General features: G+C 34.8%; 1 protein-coding gene across 1 annotated transcript; it reads right to left on the reverse strand.

Annotated features, from left to right (window-relative positions):
- Positions 1 to 20,316: 20,316 nt before the first annotated feature.
- On the reverse strand, positions 20,317 to 21,199 carry LOC131849832 (uncharacterized). The gene has a single exon (XM_059199957.1). The coding sequence runs from the start codon at positions 21,153 to 21,155 to the stop codon at positions 20,544 to 20,546; it is 612 nt and encodes a 203-aa protein (XP_059055940.1). The 5' UTR covers positions 21,156 to 21,199; the 3' UTR covers positions 20,317 to 20,543.
- Positions 21,200 to 23,663: the final 2,464 nt, after the last annotated feature.

A 23,663-nucleotide genomic window follows, 5' to 3' on the forward strand; every position in this document is an offset into this window, starting at 1 on the left:
GCTATCGAAGTTAATATTACAAACAGACACTCCAATTTTATTTATATGTATACATTAAATTTAAATGACTAAAATAAATGCCTACTCATAAAACTAGTGAATGTTTTAAGGGTTTGTCTCTATGGTAATTCAGTAAAGGTAATCTGCTGAATTGTCCCGCTGGGACACTGAATCTGAGTGCTCAGTTAACCGTGTCACTGGAAGCTTAATTGCCCATCTGGTGAGCTTGTTTGCATTTTAAAAAGTAAAATCGTTTAATATTTATGTAACCTAATGGTAGTTTAAATATATTTTTATTAATTTATTACAAATGGCCCATGTCTATATATATAAATAAATTTGGAGTGTCTGTTTGTAATATTGAAATAATCGTATTTTACTGTATGCAAATGAATATAAATATAGTACATACACCAAAACAAATTTTTTTACAATTTTTGTCTATCTGTCTGTCTGTTTGTTCCGGCTAATCTCTGAAATGGCTCCACCTATTTTGACGGGACTTTTTTTGGCAGTTGGCTGATGTTATAAGGAGTAACTTAGGCTACTATTATTTTAGAAAAAAAATAGTTAAATTCCACGCGCACAAAGTCGCAGGTACAGCTAGTTTGTCATAAAATTATTCATGTTTAACAGGCGGTTAATAATTTAAACAATGTATCTATATTAAATAAGAAAGTTTACAAATAACAGATTTGCACTCTTTGTATGGATACTCCTCCGAAACTGCTTGACTGATCGAGGTCGAAATTTCATCGAATGTCGACAAACAGGTTTCCATTGTTTACTACTCAAAAAAATTGCCATCAGACATGTACTTGAGGAATGTGTGTGTAATATTTTTTTTTCTCTCAAGGGAGCAATATCAGTTATTTAAATGTATCTGACATTAAAATAATAATTGCATTTAATAATGGCTAGTAAGACAAATCCAATATAGTGTACTAAGCACTGCTGTGTCTAAACTGTGTCACCCCACCTTACATTTTCCTATTGTCATTCAGTATATAAGATCAATATTTTTATGTACATATTGTCAGTCAATTATCACCTGTAATATACATCGTCTCAACCAACAACATCGTATCATTTACCCGAGCTTGCCATTGACTTAGTGTTAAATATCCCTTTGAGTATTGTCTTAATATTATAACTGTTTGGGTTTGTTCCGTTGCCTGTAGTCCATTTTAAAAAGGTGAAATAACTTTGGCGCCAAAATGTAAAAAACAAAATTTTAAAAAACATAATATTATTGAGATCAGAAGTGAACTGTAGAGAAAGTATATATATTGTCATATTTATTACTTAAATACACTATAACAGTTTTAAATGTGATGTAATGGTTGGAAGTACAGTACAAATATATTTAAGTCTACAAATTAAAGATATGTGTTTAGTGATTACAGTTTTCATTGTTAGTACAGAAGATTCCCTCATAAATACTTAGTATGGTGGAGAAATTTCACGCGCTACTGAAAATCATTCAAATTTGAAGAAAAATATGTGAACTGGTGTGTAAAAACACATCGGTAATAAACTTAGTTATTCCAATGAGCTGTAGATTAAAAACAAAATGTGATGACTATTCAAAAGTGCTTCAATGTAAGTTTATTTGAATAAATGATTTTCTATTTTATTCTATTACATTCTGTTACAGGTTAATTAGTTTACGTTCGCAAACAATAGAGAAAATATTGGTATATCGGAACTGTGGAATAATTGCTAAATTGTTTTTCTCTAAATAAATAAATTTATATTCATGTAAAAAACAGTTATTTCAATATTACAAACAGACACTCCAATTTTATTCATATGTATAGATTATTAACTGTTTTTTACTACATGCATATGAATATAAATACGGTATATACACCAAAATGTCATTTTTTACAATTTTTGTCTGTCTGTCTGTTTCGGCTAAATCAAAAATATAAATGAATCATTTGCGATGGTGTCGGCGTCGTGCGACGCCGGGGTGAGTTGCTAGTTTACGTAATAAAACTAGATACTTGCAGTGCTTTCTTTGTAATCTTCATACCTGTTACTTGATATTGTTTCTCAGCGGGTAACTTTATATTGCAGAGATAACATAGTACGACTGTATGTTGCTCCCTATTCAGGGTTGCCAGGCTTATAAATCAAATGAAATGAAATCAAAAATATTTTTTTTCCTCTTTGTGTTTTTTTTTTGGGATTATTGTACACAAAATGTGACGGTAACAATCTCATCGTACCTATACTAAATAACAAAAATAAACTGAAAATCAACTAACCTGAAAAAAAACAAATTCTAATTAAAAAATCATTTATTCATGTAGGACATTTTAGCCGTTTATGTACGTTAAGTTTTTGTATCATAATTCTTTTCCCGATTAGTTCAGTATACAGATATGATTGAGAAGAACTGGCAAGAAACTCAATTAAATATATATATTTAAAAAAAACTGTTTTTGGGAAGGCCTCCAGCAAAGGTGGACCGACGATCTGGTCAAGATCGCTGGAAGGCATTGGATGCGAGCAGCGCAGGACCGATCGTCGTGGAGATCTTTGGGGGAGGCCTATGTCCAGCAGTGGACGTCTTCCGGGCTGCGATGATGATGATGATGATGATTTAATAAAAACAGTTTTTTTACTTTCTTTACTTTTATAGGTGTCTATGTCTAACTTTGAATGAAAATTCTGCGCATGAACAACGCTGTTATCAGCTGATAACTTAAATGACGAGCGTGCTATAGCTGTGCTGCATAAAATAATAAGTAATAGCATACATTACTCCTTTTTACATCATCTACCAGCAAAAAAAAATCTCGGCAAAATCGGTCCAGCCATTTCAGAGATTAGCCAGAACAAACAGACAGACAGACAAAAATTGTAAAACGTGTTAAATTAAATTTTGGTGTATGTAGACGTGTAGTAAAAAACAGTTAATAAAACATATATAAAACGTGTTACCGTTTTTTTTACAAATGTTTGTGTTATGTACAAACATTTGTATTCGTATTTATATTCTATGTATAATATATATATACGAAAAGCAAAAATATGTAGTAAAAAAAGGTTATTTCTATATTACAAACAGACACTCCAATTTTATTTATACGTATAGATATACAATACTGGCAACTCTGTTCATTTTATATTTACAATAAAATTTTACAAGCACAATACTGGTGAGACGTGTAATTCTCCGGTGCTATTTTAACTTTAACCGGTCGGGTACAGCTATAAACGAGTTGTTTTTAACTGCTATATGGTACACCATAATGTTCTTTGAACTCCCATAAATATATATTTTCAATGTATTTTATATATATATACTAGCCAGTCGACCCGGTTTTGCACGGGTGTGCACCTTATTATTAATATTATAAATGCGAAAGTAACTCTGTCTGTCTGTTTGTCTCGTTTTCACGCCAAAACCAATAAACCGATTTCAATTAAATTTACTACACAGATAGTCTAGAACCTGAGAAACGACATAGGCTACTTTTTAATCCGAAAAAAGGATTATAAGGGGTTGAAAGGGGATGATAGGTTATATAGAAGTATCGACAATTTACGCGGACGAAGTCGCGGGAACATCTAGTATATTTTATATATAAACCTTTCTCTTGAATCACTCTATATTAAAACAACATTGGAAATCCGTTTCGTAGTTTTAAAGATTTAAGCATATATAGGGACGGACAGACAGCGACAGCGATTTTGTTTTATACTATGTAATGAATTACTTTATTTACGGCCTCGGTGGTCTAGCGGATTAGCACTCCGCCTTACTTCCGATGGCCGCGGGTTCAATTTCTCGCGCGGCACAAACATTTGTATTCATGAGTATAATTATTTGTATTGGTCTGAGTGTTTTCTATGTATTAACAAAAAAAAAATTATGTATTTGTATCAGTTATCTAGTACCCATAGCACAAGCTTTATCTAGTTTAACTTGGTTATACTCCTCCAAAACGGCTTGACCGATTTTGATGAAATTTTATATGTATATTCAGTAGGTCTGAGAATAGGTTTATAACTCATTTTTACACCCCTAAGTGTTAAGAGTTGCTCACCTCAAAATTTTTTTTTTCCGACAAGATTTTTTATTTAATATGTCGCATTAAAAATACTATAGACTTAAATTTTCACCCTTCTGCCACCAACCCCTATTTTGTAATACCGATTTGAATTTATATGGCAAAACGTTCGGGTCAGCTACTCATTATTATAAAAAGAAACATTTTATACATTCGACTGTTAACGAAAATAAACACTTAAAAAATGTCCAAAAATAAAGCAATTATAATGTTAAATTAAAACTTAATTGCGGATCGCTGTACCAATTTGCGAAACGAGTGAAATGAGTTTGGGCTCTCTGGGCACGCTAATGATCAACCCTCGCATTTAGAATGTACCTACAGTATGGAATATGGTAGGTCACTTTGTAATGGCAAAACGAAGACTTATATAATTGGATTTATTTCGACACACAAATTAAAAAAAATAGAAAATTACAAATGAGACGTGCACTATAGCTTGCATCTAGGTGCAGACTGGCGTCCGTTGTTTTTTTTTTTCGGACTACTCTAATGCTGTTGGCCGCAGTTGGCCTTTATAGCTTCACCGGACGATAGGGGGCGAGTGCAGATGGCACTCCAAACCAAAGGAAGGACTTATGGAGCGGCTGAAGGCTAACTCCCGCCTGACGGATACGACTTTAGTCTGAGGGCACCACTAGGGGTTCGAACCCCGGCTAAGGCCGTCGTAACATCGGTCCCCGTTTGAATTGGACGAGGGCTTCGATCGGAGGGGACTGACCCTTGCGCGACCGCGCTCTTTATATAGACGCCCGACGGGTGGCCCCTACTGCAACTGTACGGTACTTTACAGCTTCACCGGACGATAGGGGACGAGTGCAGATGGCACTCCAAACCCGCGGAAGGACTTATGGAGCGGCTGGCTATCTGACTATCGGTAGTGTACCCATAACACAAGTTTTGCTTAGTTTGGGACTAGATAGCGCTGTGTTAATTATCTTGAGATATTGTTATTATTTATTCCTTAAGAGCACACAGAGAGCGGTCAGAAGTTCCGAGTTCCGAGTTCCGCGTTCGGCGTTTATTAGAATGTATCAAGTCTATAACAAGTGTTTTTTGTGGAAATAAATATTATTATTGTTATTATCATTGTCTCACTCTCAGCTTTTGCTGGTTTTTTCCACATTTGCGAAAGTGCGCGTGCGTACGCGTGCGTGCGCATGCGTGCGCGTGCGTGCGCGATTGTGTCTGTGTTCTCTATGATCTCCCTTTGATGGGGTAATTGACTTATTATTATATATATGTTTTATATATTTTTCCCCTTTTTGCAGAGGAAATACTTGAATGTATTACCCTTGTAGAATGGGACGCGCGGGCCTTAGCCAAGCGTGGATGAGTTATATGAGGATGATAAAAGAGAAGACGACAGAAATTTCCTTACAATACGGCATGTGTTGAGAATGATGGCTTATTATTATTATTATTATTTTTTCAAATATTCTCATCTCACCTCTTAAGGAGAGGAGATGGCAACATACCCCCGGTAGAAGCACAATCGGCTGGGGTTCAGGGCCCCAGGGAGAGAAACCGGCGTACAATGCGGGCAGAATCTAACAGCACCGCTTTCTGCATCTTTCCCGGTAGTGAGCCGCCCTGGAATTATTATATTATATTATATTATATTAGGATATTACCCCCCACATTTCGGTCACCTCGTGAGCCAGGTCGAGATACTTTCTCTACCTCTTTATTATTATTATTATTATTATTATTCTCTTTTTCACAGCTTAAGCTGGTGACTAGTAGCGAGGACGGGACATGCCAAGTCTCTCGTTACTTTACTTTGCTGGATGGTTCATTCTGTGGCATTTAGGAAGCGACGGACTATTGCACAATTATCTAAGATAACATAATAATAATAATAATTATTATTATTATATTATAACAACAACGCACACAGCGGGCAGTCTGACCGCGGCGGTCAAAACGGAACTTCGCGTTCCAAGAGTTCTTTTCCCGCCAAGACAGGGAACGCCGGAACGCCGCGATGTCTGAGTTTGGAAACACGGAAAAGTTGAATTGGTTAGAGAAAGGAGTTTATTATATAATTTAAGTAATATAGACTATGAAAATCCATGGTTTCTAGTGGTATGTTATGCAACATACCACTAGAAAGTTCGTCATCCGATGAAGAATTATTGCTCTTAGGGAGCTCAGCAGCATCTAAACGAAAGGAAACGCGAAAAAAGCAAGGCGAATTTTGGGGATTTTCATAGTCTATATTACTTAAATCATATAATAAACTCCTTTCTCTAAGTAATTCAACTTTTGCTTGTGCAAAGACCCAAACGACAGTAGAACGAGAACCTGCACGCCGTTTGTGTGCGTTAGAACTATTGGGTGGTCAACGGTCACTAGAACGCAGAACTCTGACCGCTCTCTGTGTGCGTGGGCTTTAATACTGAATGTGGTGACATTATTATACCTTACAGCCGGTTTCATACCAGTTTGACCAATTCTTCTATAATTCTCCAAAACGCAATACTGTACGTGTTCAGACTAACTCGCAGACAGTGTTCCCATGTATATGGTATCAAATAACATATTTAACGAAAAAAATACTTAATATATACCCACATATTAAGTATTTTTTTCGTTAAACTTCCATAGCAGTGGCATAGCTATCGCTAGGCAGTGCAGTGCTTCGGGGCCCTCAACCTCAGGGGGCCCGAACCTATACCAGATAATCTCGATCGAAAATTTGTCCCATTTTCAAAATAAATATCAACTCGACTTTAATCATGGCAACTCGGTTGAGTAGAAATTTCTAGATCCTTTCTGTGGGTTGAATATTTGACGGATAGCGGTATGTACGTTTGAACAGTCCACCATAGGGCAAACAGACATTAGTGGGCGGTGCATTTAAGTAAATAGAATCCCAAATGAACACAATTACCAACATTAAAATATACAAATATAGAAAATGTTTTAGAATATAGTGAAGAATAATCCACAGATTTCTTGAATCAGCGCATTTCCTTAAAGCATTCCTCGACAAATGGACTATCCAACACAAAAATATTTTTTAATTGTTCGCATCAAACACTCTTACTTTTATTAGTATATGCATTTAGTGTAAAGCTATTAATTTAAAATTACAAACAGACACTCCAATTTATTTATTTGCATAGCTAAAGTGTTAATTTAAGAATCTGCTCTGTCAATAACTCCCCAAACCTTTATTTATTTCAGGCTACTAGGCCCATATTATAAATACCTTATGGACCGACATACATATGAAATAATTTAAAATTAAGCTATTAAAATTGTCTATGTCATCACGGCACTGACGACGGCAAACTGCCACGGTAGCGCCGGTACACCACACCCTTCGGCCAGTAGTCCTTCTTCATGAAGGTGGGCAGCATGTTGGTGGGGACCCGGTCGGGATTTATGTTACAAGTGTAAAAAGCACTAATTATGATGGCGACTCAGGCTTTGAAGCCGGCTACCGCAAGGGAAACCCCAAGTAGCGCCCGTGACTTGTGACACGGGTGTAGGTTTATAAGGCCCTTTTAGAATGCATTAACCTTCAGTACTTGCAGCTTCCCCACAGGCCCAACTAAGACCGGGATAAACCATTTCTAATACAATTCACTTTAGTATCCAAAACACAACCGGCACGCTCTGCGCTCGTCGACTGAATGCCGCGGCTCACCCAACCAAAGAGGATTATTCAACTACCGACCCGTATTTATAGACTGAAGTCAGTGCAGTAGGTTGGTCTATAAATACTAGATGGCGCTATTTACAATATTTGTAATAATATTTATATTGGGTACTTCATTAGTACTAAACACAAACTACCTTCTTTTAATATCTTTTTAAAACATCGGATTTTTTCTACAATATTGATGTGAACTCTAGCACAAGATTTAGTTTAAAATTGGAAAATCTCCCGCAAAATTGGGAAATCTGGCAACACTACGTTTTTACTGCTTAATATTCTGACTGCGTGTCACAATCGCTTTATCGCCGTTCGCCTCAGCGGAATGGGATGTCCCAACTCGGTTGTGTGCGGTCATCCCTTTATTATTCCATTCAGTCTATTATAATAATAATAATAATAATCTCAGGACAATTCACACAGCGCCATCTAGACCCAAGTTAAGCTAGATAAAGCTTGTGTTATGGGTACTAAACAACTGATACAAATAGATAGATTTTTTTTCGTAAATATATACATATTATACACTTGCCCGCGGCTTCGCTCGCGTTAATTTATCCCCTTAGGGGTGGAATTAATCAAAATCCTTTCTTAGCGGATGCCTACGTTATAACATCTACCTGCATGCCAAATTTTAGCTCGATCCGTCCAGTGATTTGGGCTGTGCGTTGATAGATCACTATGTCAGTCACCTTTGAGTTTTAGAAGAAGATAGAAGACCCAGACCGATACAAACAGTCATACTCATGAATACAAATGTTTGTGCCGTGCGAGGAATCGAACCCGCGACCATTGGACGTAAAGCGGTGTGCTAGACCGCTAGACCACCGAGGTCTTCGGAATATACAACTGCTGCCCTGAAATTCCTGAAACTACGTAAAACTGGCTGTCTCGCGACGTTGCTCTTTAGTTTGGCAAAAATCTGCAAAGGGAGACGAAACGCCACTATACCATATGGCTGTAGCCCACTCATGCATAAATGAAATATCTCCTTTGGAAAGTATACACTCTATCCTGAGAAGATAAAAACCATCGCTCCTAAGAAAGTCTTTCAATTTTCTCAGACGGGTCTAGGTAGCGAACTCTGAAAAAGGGCGAGGACAATAGATCTATGCAGGTCGCAGTATTACAGATCCAAGTTCCTGACAATAACCCAAAACCCCAAAAATTAGTTCAGTTAGCCCATGTGATGAATTCACCAATAATTTATCATTATGATTTCCAGGGAAACTACTTCAGGTTAATCTGACATACTACACACAGGCGACGGTTTCCGTTTGCCAGCATCAGGTGGGCCGTAAGCTTATTAGCTATTATAATTTCAGAAAAAACAGAAAAATCTGCTGGTTTTTCGATCCAGTTACAAGAAAAATATGTTTCCTTCAAATTCCAATGAAACCAGTCGATGTTTATTTTTCATGTAACACTTATTCTCGGAAGCGGATCTCAAATTTTCGGTCTGAAAACTGTGTTTGATCAGGATTAGGGCTGTGTTGTGAATGATGGAGACATTCTGTGTATACATCAGTAAATATATTTGTCGACCTCGGTGGTCTAGCGGTCTAGCACACCGCTTTACGTCCGATGGTCGCGGGTTCGATTCCTCGCACGGCACAAACATTTGTATTCATGAGTATGATTGTTTGTATCGGTCTGGGTGTTTTCTATGTATAATATGTATGTAATTACGAAAAAAAATTATCTATGTACTTGTATCAGTTATCTAGTCCCCGTAACACAAGCTTTAGCTAACTTAACATGGGTCTAGATGGCGCTGTGTGAATTGTCCTGAGATTATTATTATTATATGTACAACGATAAAAATATACAATGGACTGTGTTCTGAAGAATTGTTTGACATGATGCCTACGGCTACCTTTTACCATCGCACCGCTCGCCATCGACAGGGAATTCATTCTCAGACGCTGAAACTTAAGTGGTCTCGGACGGTGCGGTTTCAGAGGAGCTTCCTCCCGCGTACACTTAGATTGTGGAATGAACTTCCTGCCGAGGTTTTCTTACGAGACTACAGCATGGGGTTTTCAAGAAGGGTATATTAAGGTTTCTTAAGGGTCCGCAACGCGCACGTGACACTCCTGGTGTTTCAGGCGTCTATACGCTACGGCAACCATTTACCATAAGGTGAGCCGCATGCTCGTTTGTCGTCTGTGTTATAAAAAAAACAAAGGATTTTTGAATGTTGAATTTAAATTGCTGTCCACATGGCAACACCCCTACAAAACAAATAGCAACTTTATTGAGTTATTCACCGAACCAGCTCTCCGTCGACTGATTACGCTTGTATGAATTCGCACCGCGCTGTTAAAGATTCTGAATAAGAAATTCCGAAGCAGATGTTGACAAATCAAATTATATTATTTAGAGCCGAGGACGTTTGTATTTTGTCTATTACTAGCTACTCGCCCCGGCTTCGCACGGGTGTACATGTATTATACATATAAACCATGAATCTCTCTATCTATTAAAAAAAGTGCAAACAGACAAAAATGGTAAAAAATATTACTTTACGATTAAATTTTATGAAAAATATTTATTATATATATAACCTTCCTCTTAAATCACTGTTTATTCTTAACTAGCTATTCGCCCCGGCTTCACACGGGTGTACATGTATTATATATATAAAGCTTCCTCTTGAATCACTCTATCCATAAAAAAAACCGCTTCAAAATCCGTTGCGTAGTTTTAAAGATTTAAGCATACATAGGGACGGACAGACAGCGACAGCGACTTTATTTTATACTATTTAATGATTATAGTGTTAGTAAATTAGAAATATATATTATACTAGCTGTACCAGCGACTTCGTCCATGTGGAATTTAAATTTATTTTTGTAAAAAAAATAATTTTGATGTATGTACCGTATTTATATTCATGTGCATGTAGTCAAAAAGGGTTATTTCAAAATTACAAACAGGAACTCCAATTATATTTATATGTATAGATAAAAACAGTGATTCATAATCTGCTTTACTCTAATATTATAAAGCTGAAGCGTTTCCTTGTTTGTTTGTTTGAACGCGCTAATCTCAGGAACTACTGGTTCGAATTGAAAAATTCTTTTTGTGTTCTTTCTTCTGTTTCCTCGACAAATGGACTATCTAATAGTCCATTTGTCGAGGAAGTTTCTTTTAAGCTATATAACATTACGCTACGACCAATAAGAGCGGAGCTGCAATGAAAAATATTGCAAAAGATGGAGAAATGAAACGCAGACGAAATTGCGTATGTCATAAATAAATAAAACATAAATACAATAAAATTATCCATTGCGTCGGTCTGTTAAACCAAGGTTGTGACAACGCTTCGCTTATTAACTTGCTTGTCTGCGTATACGTCATACTAAGTTAATTATTTTGTTAAATCACGTTTATTTAGCACTACCTGTACATGCGATTTCGTCCGCGTGGAATTTAATAATAATTTATTTATTTACTAGCTTTTGCCCGCGGCTTATCTTGCTTTAATGTATCCCCTTAGGGGTGGAATTTGTCGAAATCCTTTCTTAGGGGATGCCTATGTCATAGTAGCTTTATGCATGCAAAGTCTCAGCCCGATCATAAAATTGACAAAGTTTCATACAAACTTTCATCCCCTATTTTGTCCCCTTGTGGATAGAATTAATCAAAATCCTTTCTTAGCGGATGCCTACGTCATAACATCTACCTGCATGCCAAATTTCAGTCCTATCCGTCCAGTGGTTTGGGCTGTGCGTTGATAGATCACTATGTCAGTCACCTTTGAGTTATCTATATTTAGAAGATCAAAATTGCAAAAATAATGTAAAAAAAAAAGTTATATATATTTAGAAGATCAAAATTACCATGTAGCAAGCAAATGAATAAATTTTTATTTATTTATTACTATTTATATATACTTATATATATACTTTATTGCACCAGAACAGAAAAATATTAATTAATATAAATATATATACAATCATAGGTACAAAGGCAGCCTTATCGCTAAGCAATCTCTTACAGACCTTTAGGTAGACGGTGAAGGTATATGAAAAAGAGTAGATGGTACAAATAACAACACAACATGCAGCACGCATGCACGCACGTATGCAAATATTGAAATTGATATCATAATTAATTTAATACGTCATCATCATCATCATCATCGCAGCCCGGAAGACGTCCACTGCTGGACATAGGCCTCCCCCAAAGATCTCCACGACGATCGGTCCTGCGCTGCTCGCATCCAATGCCTTCCAGCGATCTTGACCAGATCGTCGGTCCACCTTGCTAGAGGCCTTCCCACGCTGCGTCTTCCGGTCCGTGGTCGCCACTCGAGGACTTTACTTTTAATACGTACTGTTATTAAATTAATTTTCATTAAAAACTTTATTTTTCTAAAATAAAAATAGCCTAAGTCACTCCTTATTACATCATCTACCTGCCAATAAAAGTCCTGTCAAAATCGGCCCAGCCATTTCAGAGATTAACCGGAACAAACAGACAGACAGACAAAAAATGTTATTTTGGTGTATGTACCGTATTTATATTCATATGCATGTAGTAAAAAACGGCTATTTCAATATTACAAACAGGCACTCCAATTTTATTTATAGTTACTTAATAAAATGGAAATAAAAATGCCTTTTTATCCTTGATTTCTTTCCTATTACAAAATTATGGTTTTAGTAAATTAGAAATACATATTTTTATCTCTATTTATTAGTATATAATTATAAAAGTTTATTTTTAATCTTTTTTATTTTACAAATTGTAACATAAAAATCATTAATGGACAGACAGACACATGTTTTGTATATCATTATGTATACGTATTATTGTAATGTTTCGTTTACTGCTCAGCACGCATGGATGGGTTTACCTAACATTAAAATAAACCTTGAAACGTTAAACTTGAGTTCAAACGTTTTTATATAACTGTTATATAAAAAAAACATGTTGTCTATATACATGAACATTACAGATATCACGTTATAGTCCCCGCGGCTACGTAAGCGTGGTATTTTTTTAAATAAAAGTAGCCGAAGTTACTCCTTATTACATCAGATACCTGCCAATAAAAGTCCCATCAAAATCGGTCCAGCTATTTCTGAGATTAGCCGGAACAAACAAACAGACAGACAGATAAAAATTGTAAGAAATGTTATTTTGGTGTATGTACCGTATTTATATTCATATGCATGTAGTAAAAAACGGTTATTTCAGTATTACAAACAGACATTTCAATTTTATTTATATGTATAGATTAAGATGTCTACTTACCTAATAATTACGCTGCTAATTCCACACTTTGAATCTTCTAAAACATTCTTCTTCTTTTCTGCTGTCCAGAACTGCAGTAAGCTCCAATACTAGAACGTATATCTTTTTTTTTATTTAAAGTCCTCATGGAGACCGGCTCCGGGGGGGTAGACGGGTACTGCCGGACTCTTACCGGCTAAAAACCCCAAGGTGTTCCTTCTCTTAACCTTTTGTCAAAAGTTACAGGAATGGGCGAGCAACCCTAACTGGGGTAGTAAGCCATCTAGGGTATTAAGGGATGAAATTAGGATCAAATCAGGTCAGTAGATATCATGGCCAGAGTTGCAGGAACGCGCGAGCAATCTACCGCAACCCTGGCAGCTGGGGTAGTAAACCACTAGGGTAATAAGGGATGAAATTAGGATCAAATCAGGTCAGTAGATATCATGGCCAGAGTTGCAGGAATGCGCGAGCAATCTACCGCAACCCTGACAGCTGGGGTAGTAAACCACTAGGGTAATAAGGGATGAAATTAGGATCAAATCAGGTCAGTAGACATCATAGCTAATTTAGCATAAATTAACTACGTTCGCTACGAGAAGGGACAGAGCGAACCGGTGATAAAGAGCTGAAACCGGATAATAAAACGGTCAGGATAACGGATATAGGATGCTTAAAGGATATCCGTCTTTGTTCTATATCGACTTCTATATTAACTACTAGCTATTACCCGCGACTTCGACCGCCTGGAATTAAAGTTTTTTTTTTTAATAAAGCAAATGAAATTTCTATAACTTAAGCAGATTAAGTTACTTTTCATAACTTTGTACAGTTCGGTGGGCCTAATGCCATAATTATTGCATTCTCTATCAGCTAACCATTAGGTAGCTAAACATTAGCTATTTGCGTGAGAAAGTCTTGTCAAAATCGGCCATTTTAGAGATTAGCAAGAACAAACTGACAGACAGACTGACAGAATTTTTTAAATAAATATTTCATGTCATTCATTCATAATTTACGAGTGACGCTCTTGCCTTTTGATGTAAGTACTATATATTTCATATGCATTTAGTGATTGTTAATTTGAAATTATAAATATACACTTAAATTTTATTTGTTCGTATAAATTTCGAATCTTCTTACTTCTTACTAATATTATAAATGTGAGTATGGATGGATGGATGTTTGTTACTCTTTCACGCAAAAACTACTAAACGGATTTTGATGAAACTTTACAGTAATATAGTTTATACATCAGAATAACACATAGGTTATAATTTAAAATATATTATTTAAATTCAATGAAATATAATGATATATGTCAAATAAGTGATGCAGACAAATTTGCGTGGGTTGGCTAGTCTTTAATAATAAAAGGGCGGACAAACCTATCAATTTGTCTATAATATTGGTAATATTATAATCAAGAATATTACATACACATAATCGCAATAACAAATACCCGTTTATTATTATTACGCACCCTCCCTCACCCCGTCGGTATAGGGCTGCCAAGGTTGTATGATTTGGTCGTCGAATATTGTGGGAAGGCTTATGGCACTGAAACCCATATTTTTTTATTTAAGGATGATAATATCAAATATCCTCACCGTTGATTCTCAATACATTTATGAAAATATCATGTATTCCAAGAAGAATATAGACAATTACAAAAGAGTTAGTGATTTAGAATAGAATAGAATAGAAAATCATTTATTCAAATAAACTTACATTGAAGCACTTTTGAATAGTCATTACATTTTTTAATCTACCGCTCGTTCGGAAAGCTGTCTCATCACAAGAAGAACGAGCAAGAAACTTGCGTGTTGCTCTTTTAAATAATTTTATTATTACTTTACATTTTTAAGTTTAAGTGTGTGAATACAAACCACCAATTAGCACTAATTCTATTAAATACTCAAATAGAAATAATATTGAATATATAACCAACTGGTTAAACAATTAATAAGAGGAAATCAGTCATAGTGATTAGAGCAGACCAGTCCCTACAAGCAGCACCCGTTCACGAGTATGACGGATGAGCCAGCCATCACTGCGCTCGACCATATTTTAGGGAGCCCAATGACCCGGCCCACCACGCCGCCACAAGTCTGGACATTTTAGTGAGCATGACTACTCAAAACACTAGACTACGTCAAAGCTACTTACAATTGCTATCTGATAGTTATAGTATTCACATTTTACATAAGAATGCATGCGGCAATCAATACAAAAACCGCTACGCTTTCATATTACACTAATAAAAGCTTATGAAACAGTAATAAACTAATTTTACCTAAATGTCGTTTAACTAAAGTTAGTAATTCGTTTTATGGTAATAGCGTAAGGTTCTACAACATAATACCAGAGTCTGTTATAAATCTGCCTGAAAAAAGATTTAAATGTCATATTAAACACTTCCTTTGCAAAAAAGCTTACTATAAAATTGAAGAATTCATTAACAACAATAATGTTTTTATAGAAAAACTTAAAATCTATAGCACTGACAATATTATCTGATTAAACTAATAATGAGTACGCAGCGATTTCTATACTGATTATCGCATGCTTCTTACTTGTTATACTGTAATTATTTATATAAAAAAACATCTATTCAAAAGAGTAAAACACAAGTTTCTTGCTCATTCTTCTTGTGATGAATCTGCATTCATGATGTCATGATCTGCATGAATGAGTGGTAGAATGAAAATATGACTATTCATAAATGCTTGTAATGAGTTTATTTGAATAAAGATTATTTCTATTTCTATAATGGAATGGTGTACCCGCCTGCGTTAACGGTTTACTTTGGTGGGGCACCAGTGGAGGATGATAAGATTAACATGAGGTCAGGTCAGTTAGCCCACCGTGACAAATTATTCAATAATTTATCTCGATGGTTTCCAGGGGGAACCGCGTGGAGATCAACCTGACATGGTACATTGCTAGCAATAAGATTACGCTATATTACTAACAAACCCCTTTCCTAAACCTTAGCGCAGGTGCCCCATTAGATTATCCAAACATATAAAAAACATTGGAGTGTCTGTCTGTAATATTGAAATAACCGTTTTTTACTACAAGCATATGAATACAAATACGGTACTTAGACAAAAATAACATTATTTACAATTTTTGTCTATCTATCTGATTGTTCTAGCTAATCTCTAAAATGGCTGGACCGATTTTGACCAAATTTCTTTGGCAGGTAGCTGATGTAATAAAGAGTAACTTGGCTACTTTTATTTTAGAGAAGTAAAGTTCAATTCCACGCGGACGAGGGACGGTACAGCTAGTCATCCATAAAAAAAACTTAAAGGTCGTGAGTTCGTCTCTGTATGCTACTTCTGGTCTGTTAGGGTTACGCTCACTAATTATACTAGGTTTATTACCAGTGTGTTACACACCAGGTAACATGTTGAGCGGAGTGCGTTTATTCTTAAAAACTCGACCTTGACCGATCGGAATTTTTTTGTTTGGTAAACTATAAAGGACCGAAGTTCGACCTTCAATGAAATTTTTATATTTTGGACAAAAATTTTTTTTTTATAATGTGACATTAAAATACATGCAATCCTAATTGTATACCCTCCTTTCACCCATCAACAATCCCTATTTTTGTATTTAATTTTTTATGGCAAAACAACTTGCGGGGTCAGCTAGTAAAATGTAAATAATATACATATATACTTTCTATTTTTATTATATGTTACGATAAGGTCAGTGTTAAGGATAAATTCTCTCAAATAAATACTGTAGGTACCTACATATATATATATATATATATATATATATATATGAGGACAATCATTGAATATTACCTACATTTTGTGTACAAAATATTTTTATACATAATGAGGTTAAAACGTTTTTAATAAATTACCTTGACGGTATAGTGGTTTTAACGACTGTTTAACTATAAGATATATATACTCATATATATCTTTTAGTCATTACGTAGTATAAAACAAAGTCGCTGTCACTGTCCGTCCCTTTGTATGCTTAAATCTTTAAAACTACGCAACGGATATTCAAACGGTATTTTTAATAGATAGTGTGATTAAAGAGGAAGGTTTATATGTATAATAATAATCCCAGGACAATTCACACAGCGCCATCTAGTCCCAAGTTAAGCTAGCTAAAGCTTGTGTTATGGGTCTAGTACCCATAACATATCCATAACTTATACAAATACATAGAATTTTTTTTTGTAAATACTTATAATAATATTATACATAGAAAATACCTAGACCGATACAAATAATCATACTCGTGAATACAAAATGTTTGTGCCGTGCGAGGAATCGAACCCGCGACCATCGGACGTAAAGCGGTGTGCTAAACCGCTAGACCACCGAGGTCGTCAAATGTATAATACATGTACACCCGTGCGAAGCCGGGGCGAGTAGCTACAAATATAATACAATAGAATAGATAATTTTTTATTCAAATAAGCTTACATGAAATCACTTTTGAATAGTAATTACTTATTTTTTTAATCTACCGCTCATTCAGAAAGCTGTCTATCCACAAGAAGTACGAGCAAGAAATTTGCATTCGAAGTTAAAACTCGTTCTTTCCAGTGAATGTAGTAAAAAGGTATGTTTCAACACAAATACACACGTAAACAAACTTGACAGAAAGTGATTTGTGAACTATAGACTTGCTGTTTTTGTATATAGTTGACGAAGTCACCACGGCCATCACAAACTTTGCAGTTTATAATATTAGTATCGAGGTTTAGTTACATCACCATACAATAAAATACCAGAGTCTGTTATAAATCTGCCAGAAAAAAGATTTAAATGTCATATAAAACACTTCCTTTGTAAAAAAGCTTACTATAAAATTGAAGAATTCGTTAACGATAATAATGTTTTTATAGAAAAACTTTAAATCCATAGCACTGACAATATTATCTGATTACACTAATAATGAGTGCGTAGCGATTTCTATGTTGATTATCGCATGCCTCTTACTTGTTATACTGTAATTATTAACATAAAAAAACATCTATTCAAAAGAGCAACACACAAGTTTCCTGCTCATTCTTCTTGTGATGAATCTGCATTCCGAATGAGTGGTAGAATCAAAATATGACTATTCAAAAGTGCTTGTAATGAGTTTATTTGAATAAAGATTATTTCTATTTCTATTTCGCCGCTTTACCTCCGATGTTCGCGGGTTCGATTCCTCGCACGGCACAATCAATCATACTTTTGAATACAAATGTTTGTGCCGTGTTAAGATGAAAGTTAATTATTTCATTTCAAAGTAAGCAAAGCTTTTATGGGTACTGGACAATTGACATTACTTAGTACTGGGATTACCCTTAAGTAAATTAAAAACATCTGGTAAGTCATATCTACTGAGCAAAGCGTATTACTCACTAAACGATTACTTGAATGACGAGCGTGCATGGCAATAGTTGTGCAATGTGCTTGCACTAGATTTTCATTTAATGTTAGACATAGACACCTATATAAATATACATTGTAAAAAACTGGCTTAAAAAAAGTAATTCAATTGAGTTTCTTGCCAGTTCTTCTCAATTGGATTTATATACTGAGCTGGTCGGTAGGGAGAAAATTATAATGTAAAAAATTTGACGTTCATAATAGTCCTAAGCCACTATTTACAACACAAACATTTCACGTTCATAAGCGGCTAAAATGTCCTATATGAATAACTAATTTTTGTATTTGAGTGTAGTTTTTTTTTCTAAATGCATACATTATATTTGCAGACCGATACAAACAATTATACCCATGAATATAGTGTTATTAATGTACTTAGATTACGACTACTTACTGTCTACGACCACTTATCATTCAAAAGTGCTTAAATTAAGTTTATTTGAATAAATGATTTTCTATTCTTTTTTATACATCCGGTGGACAGTCAACGTGTTTTAACTTTTAAGTTATATGTATAAAAAGAAAAAAAAAAGAAAGTAAGTTATATATTAGCATCTTAATAGCTAATATAATATAAATCAAATATAATTAAGTTTCATAACAACTACTTAAGTTGTTATGAAACTTAATCACTAGCTGTACTCGCGACTTCGTTCGCGTGGTAACTTTATTTGTCTAAAATGAAAGTTCCGTAAGTTACTCATTATTACATCAGCTACCTGCCAAAAAAAGTCCCGTCAAAATCGGTCTAGCCATTTCAGAGATTAGCCGGAACAAACAGACAGACAGACAAAATTATTAAAAAGTATTATTTTGGTGTACGTACAGTATCTATATTCATATGCAGTAAAAAATGGTTATTTCAATATTACATACAGGCACACCAATGTTATTTATATATATAGATGTCCTTATTCATCCGAAATAATAAATGTACCTATAAATTAACGCGAGCGAAGTCGCCTGCAAAAACTAGTATATATATCTTATATATAAATTCTCGTATCACAGTTTTCGTTCCCATACTCCTCCGAAACGGCTTGACCGATTCTCATGAAATGTTATGTTATCTGTGACACTACACTAGGCTATCACTATATCGTGGAAGACAAAGCAAGTATATCACTCAAAGTAAGGTTGGTACAGCGATCAATATATTACAATAAATAAGAGTAATAATAATAATAATAATAATCTCAAGACAATTCACACAGCGCCATCTAGACCCAAATTAAGCTAAATAAAGCTTGTGTTATGGGTACTAGACAACTGATACAAATACATAGATATATTTTTTTTTCGTAAATACATACATATAATACTATGTATAATATATAACACCCAGACCGACACAAACAATCATACTCATGAATACAAATGTATGTGCCGTGCGAGGAATCGAACCCGCGACCATCGGACGTAAAGCGGTGTGCTAAACCACTAGACCACCGAGGTCGTCTAATAATAATAATAAAAAATGTATATCAATGCGTTAGTCTGAGTATGTGTGTGTGAGAGAGAGAGAGAATAGTGTGTGATGAATAATGATGTATAAAGTGACGGGTAAAAACTAGTCAAGAATAAATTTTCTATAAATTTTAACTTGTTTATTATCAAATTATGTCTATATATCACAGATAATTAATTACATGTATAAAATTTTGCTTTCTATAGCATATATTTTGAATGGATGATGTAATGGTACAGTCTGGTCTGTTTACACTGGGCACCAGTGGAGGATGATCAGATGAGCATGAAGTCAGGTAGTGGCGTGTTACATCAGGAATTACCACCGGAAACTACGTTCTAATTAAACATAACAATCGCCAATTATTCATAACAATCTCAATCAACAGCTACTTACATAATCACTTTTAATCATAAATATTTAAGAGTAACTACATGTACAGATTACGCAATATTTAGATGATAGTCATTCTAAAACGCAAACATGGGATTTCACTTATAACTAGATACTGTCCGCACTATCCAACGTTTATATGGTGACAATTATAGTCGAAGAACTACGCAATTTTCACCCGTCACCAAATCTCGACAAGAATCTTCAACAGCTGATACGACAGACTTTACTAAATCAAGAAATGTATCGCAATTTTACAATGAAACTGTTCAGTCTGTATCAATACATGTATTGGTACCTTTTATCTTTATCTGACCTTTTGGACACTGAGCGCCTTCGAAAGCAGTCCTGTCATCTAAGTCTGAAACTACTGACGTATTTCTATTTGCTTCTTCAGGTTTTAACGTTGTTGTTGTGGTACCGTCATCCCAGATCCATCTATCTTCATCTACTGGCAAAACTTGACCATTCTGCTTAACTGTACCGATATTTGTGTTAGTTCCACCAATCTGTGTTGATTTGAAATCCGTACGTTTAACTGTATCATTTATAGTTTTACTCGTTAAAACACCTTTGCTCTGAAATCCTTGTTTAGAATCTACTCTTTCAAACACATGTCCATGAATTGGAGTTGCCTCGTTCCGATGTGTTTTTTGTTCCGTTGGCAAATGCTGCCTTTCGTTATTGTAATCGGACTCTTGACTATCGTCGTCCGTATGGAATGTTTTATTCAACCAATCTGTTTCGTTGCTATTGGATGTTTCAACAAAGCCACTTGAAAAGAAATCGTACAACGATAACGTACTGTTCTCTTGTTTACCAGCCAAATGTCTAGCATTGGCTGTACTTGTTAATACACAAATCACGAGTTCAAACCACATTGTGTGAAGTTGCTTATACGTGCGTACGCGACGAGTTTTGCAGTGTTACTGGTTGACACAACGATGTGCGCATTCTTACATATTTATGGCAATGAAATTACGCGAATGCAAATTAGTCTTGAAGGAAACAAAATGATTTAAGTTTATAATTTCCTGTATCTAGTTTCCCTTATCGTTGGGGTCCCCAGTGACTGTTTCCCCATCTTCCTCAACATTTAGAAATAGAAATGATCTTTATTCAAATAAAGTTAATTTTAAGGATTCCCTTTTTCTTTGTAGTTTCCTCAGAGAATATTTCCCTATCATTCTCAACATCTAGAAATAGAAATGATCAATGTTCAAATAAAATTAGTTTTTAGGATTCCCTTTCCGTTTCTGGTATCCCCAGAATATTTCCCTATAATCTTCAACGTATAAAAATAGAAATGATCTTTATTCAAATAAAGTTAATTTTAAGGATTTTCGTTTGTGATATCCCCAGAGAGTATTTACCTATCTTTCTCAACATCTATAAACAGAAATAATCTGTGTTGAATTAAAATTATTTTTATGTATTCCCATTTCGTCAGTGGGTCCCCAGAGACTATTTCCCTATCTGTCTCAACATTTAGAAATAGAAATGATCTTTATTCGAATAAAATTAATTTTAAGTACTTTTGAATTTTATTTTAAGAATGAACAAACTGATATAATATAATAACAATATAATATAGCGCTTTTGTTTTGGGAAAACGTGACCAAGGTACTGTTAGACTATGAGCCAACACTAGACTATGCCTATATCGAGAAAATCAACGCAAGTTATATAACATTGGTACGGCGATCAGAGATTTCGTAATAATCATATCACAGGACAATTCACACAGCGCCATCGACCTCTTGGCTGAGTATTATTATTAAACAAAAACGTTTCAGTTTGTTTGCATGTCAAGATGATTAGAAATTAGGAAAAAAAATTGTTGCTATTCTGTATTTGGGTATAATGTTTATAACTTTTAGTAGCTAACGCGAATGAAGTCACTTATAAAATGTGACTTCTTATGCGATTTAATTCTAAAATGAAAGTAGCTTTAGCTACTCCTTATAACATTAACTATCTACGAGTGAAAGTCCCGTCAAAATCGGTCCAGCAGCAAACACTTTAAAATAAAACCTTTAATCTAAGTACCGTATATACTTTCATATGCATTTAGATTCACTAAATGCATCTGAATGTATATATGTTAATTTCAAATTACAAACAGACATTTTAATTTCATTTATTTCTATAGAATCTATATAAATAATCGAAGTGTTTGTGTCCTAGATTATGAATGTTGTCTGTCTATGCTATGGACAGATAATACTAAAAAACCTGGACAATTCACACAGCGCTATCTCGTCCCAAGTAGAGCTTGTGTTATGGGTACTAGACAAGTGATTGTAATACTTAAAAATGTATGTCAATAGAGTAATGTTAATTTCTATAATGTAAATAAATCTTATCAGTTCATTTATCATAATGCTTATTGACAAAAGGTTACATTATCGAATCGTAGGTTACTAGTATATAAACAGAGAGATCGTCGTGGCCTAGTGATTTCGATTCTATCTATGCATCTATACATATAAATAAAGTTGGAGTGTCTAATTGCAATCGAGTTTATATATACTTAAATGTCATTTTTTACTATTTTTGTCTGTCTGTCTGTTTGTTCCGGCTAATCTCTGAAATATCTCGACCGATATTGACGGGGCTTTTTTGACAGGTAGCTGATGTAATAAAGAGTAACTTTTAATTTTAAAAAATCTTAGAATTTGGAATAATAAGCTAGTTTTTTAATAATAATAATCTCAGAACAATTTACACAGAGCCATCTAGACACAAGTTAAGCTAGCTAAAGCTTGCGTTATGGGTACTGGACAACTGATACAAATACATAGATACGTTTTTTTTGTAAATACATACATATTATACATAGAAAATACCCAGATCGATACAAACAATCATACTCAGGAATACAAATTTTTGTGCCGTGAGAGGAATCGAACCCGCAATCATCGGAAGCAAGGCGGTGTGCTAAACCACTAGACCACCGAGGTCGTCAAAATTTTATATATATATTTTTTCCCTTTAAATTAGGGGAACAGAATAGAAATAGAAATAAGATTTATTCAAATAAACTTAATATAAGAAACTTCTGTGTTGCTCAATGAATGTTTGTATGGAAATTCGTCAATTTTGAAGGTAGAACGATTAAACCTTATTCGTGGATTTTTTGGGTAAGATTATTTACTATTTTTTTGTTTTTTTTATTTAGTCAAGGTCACTATTCCACGCGGACAAAGTCGCAGGTCCAGCTAGTAAATAAATCTAAATATATATAACTTAAAGGACTGACTGACGTAGTGATCTATCAACGCACAGCCCAAACCACTGGACGGATCGGGCTGAAATTTGGCATGCAGGTAGATGTTATGACGTAGACATCCGCTAAGAAAGGATTTTGATTAATTCTAACCCCAAAG

The sequence above is a fragment of the Achroia grisella genome, unplaced genomic scaffold (assembly GCF_030625045.1).
Source record: "Achroia grisella isolate CSIRO2021 unplaced genomic scaffold, CSIRO_AGI_Agris_v1 utg660, whole genome shotgun sequence".
Taxonomy (NCBI): domain Eukaryota; kingdom Metazoa; phylum Arthropoda; class Insecta; order Lepidoptera; family Pyralidae; genus Achroia; species Achroia grisella.

Coding starts and splice junctions, on each gene's coding strand:
- LOC131849832 (XM_059199957.1), bottom strand. CDS start 21,155: ATGTGGTTTGAACTCGTGATTTGTGTATTAACAAGTACAGCCAATGCT.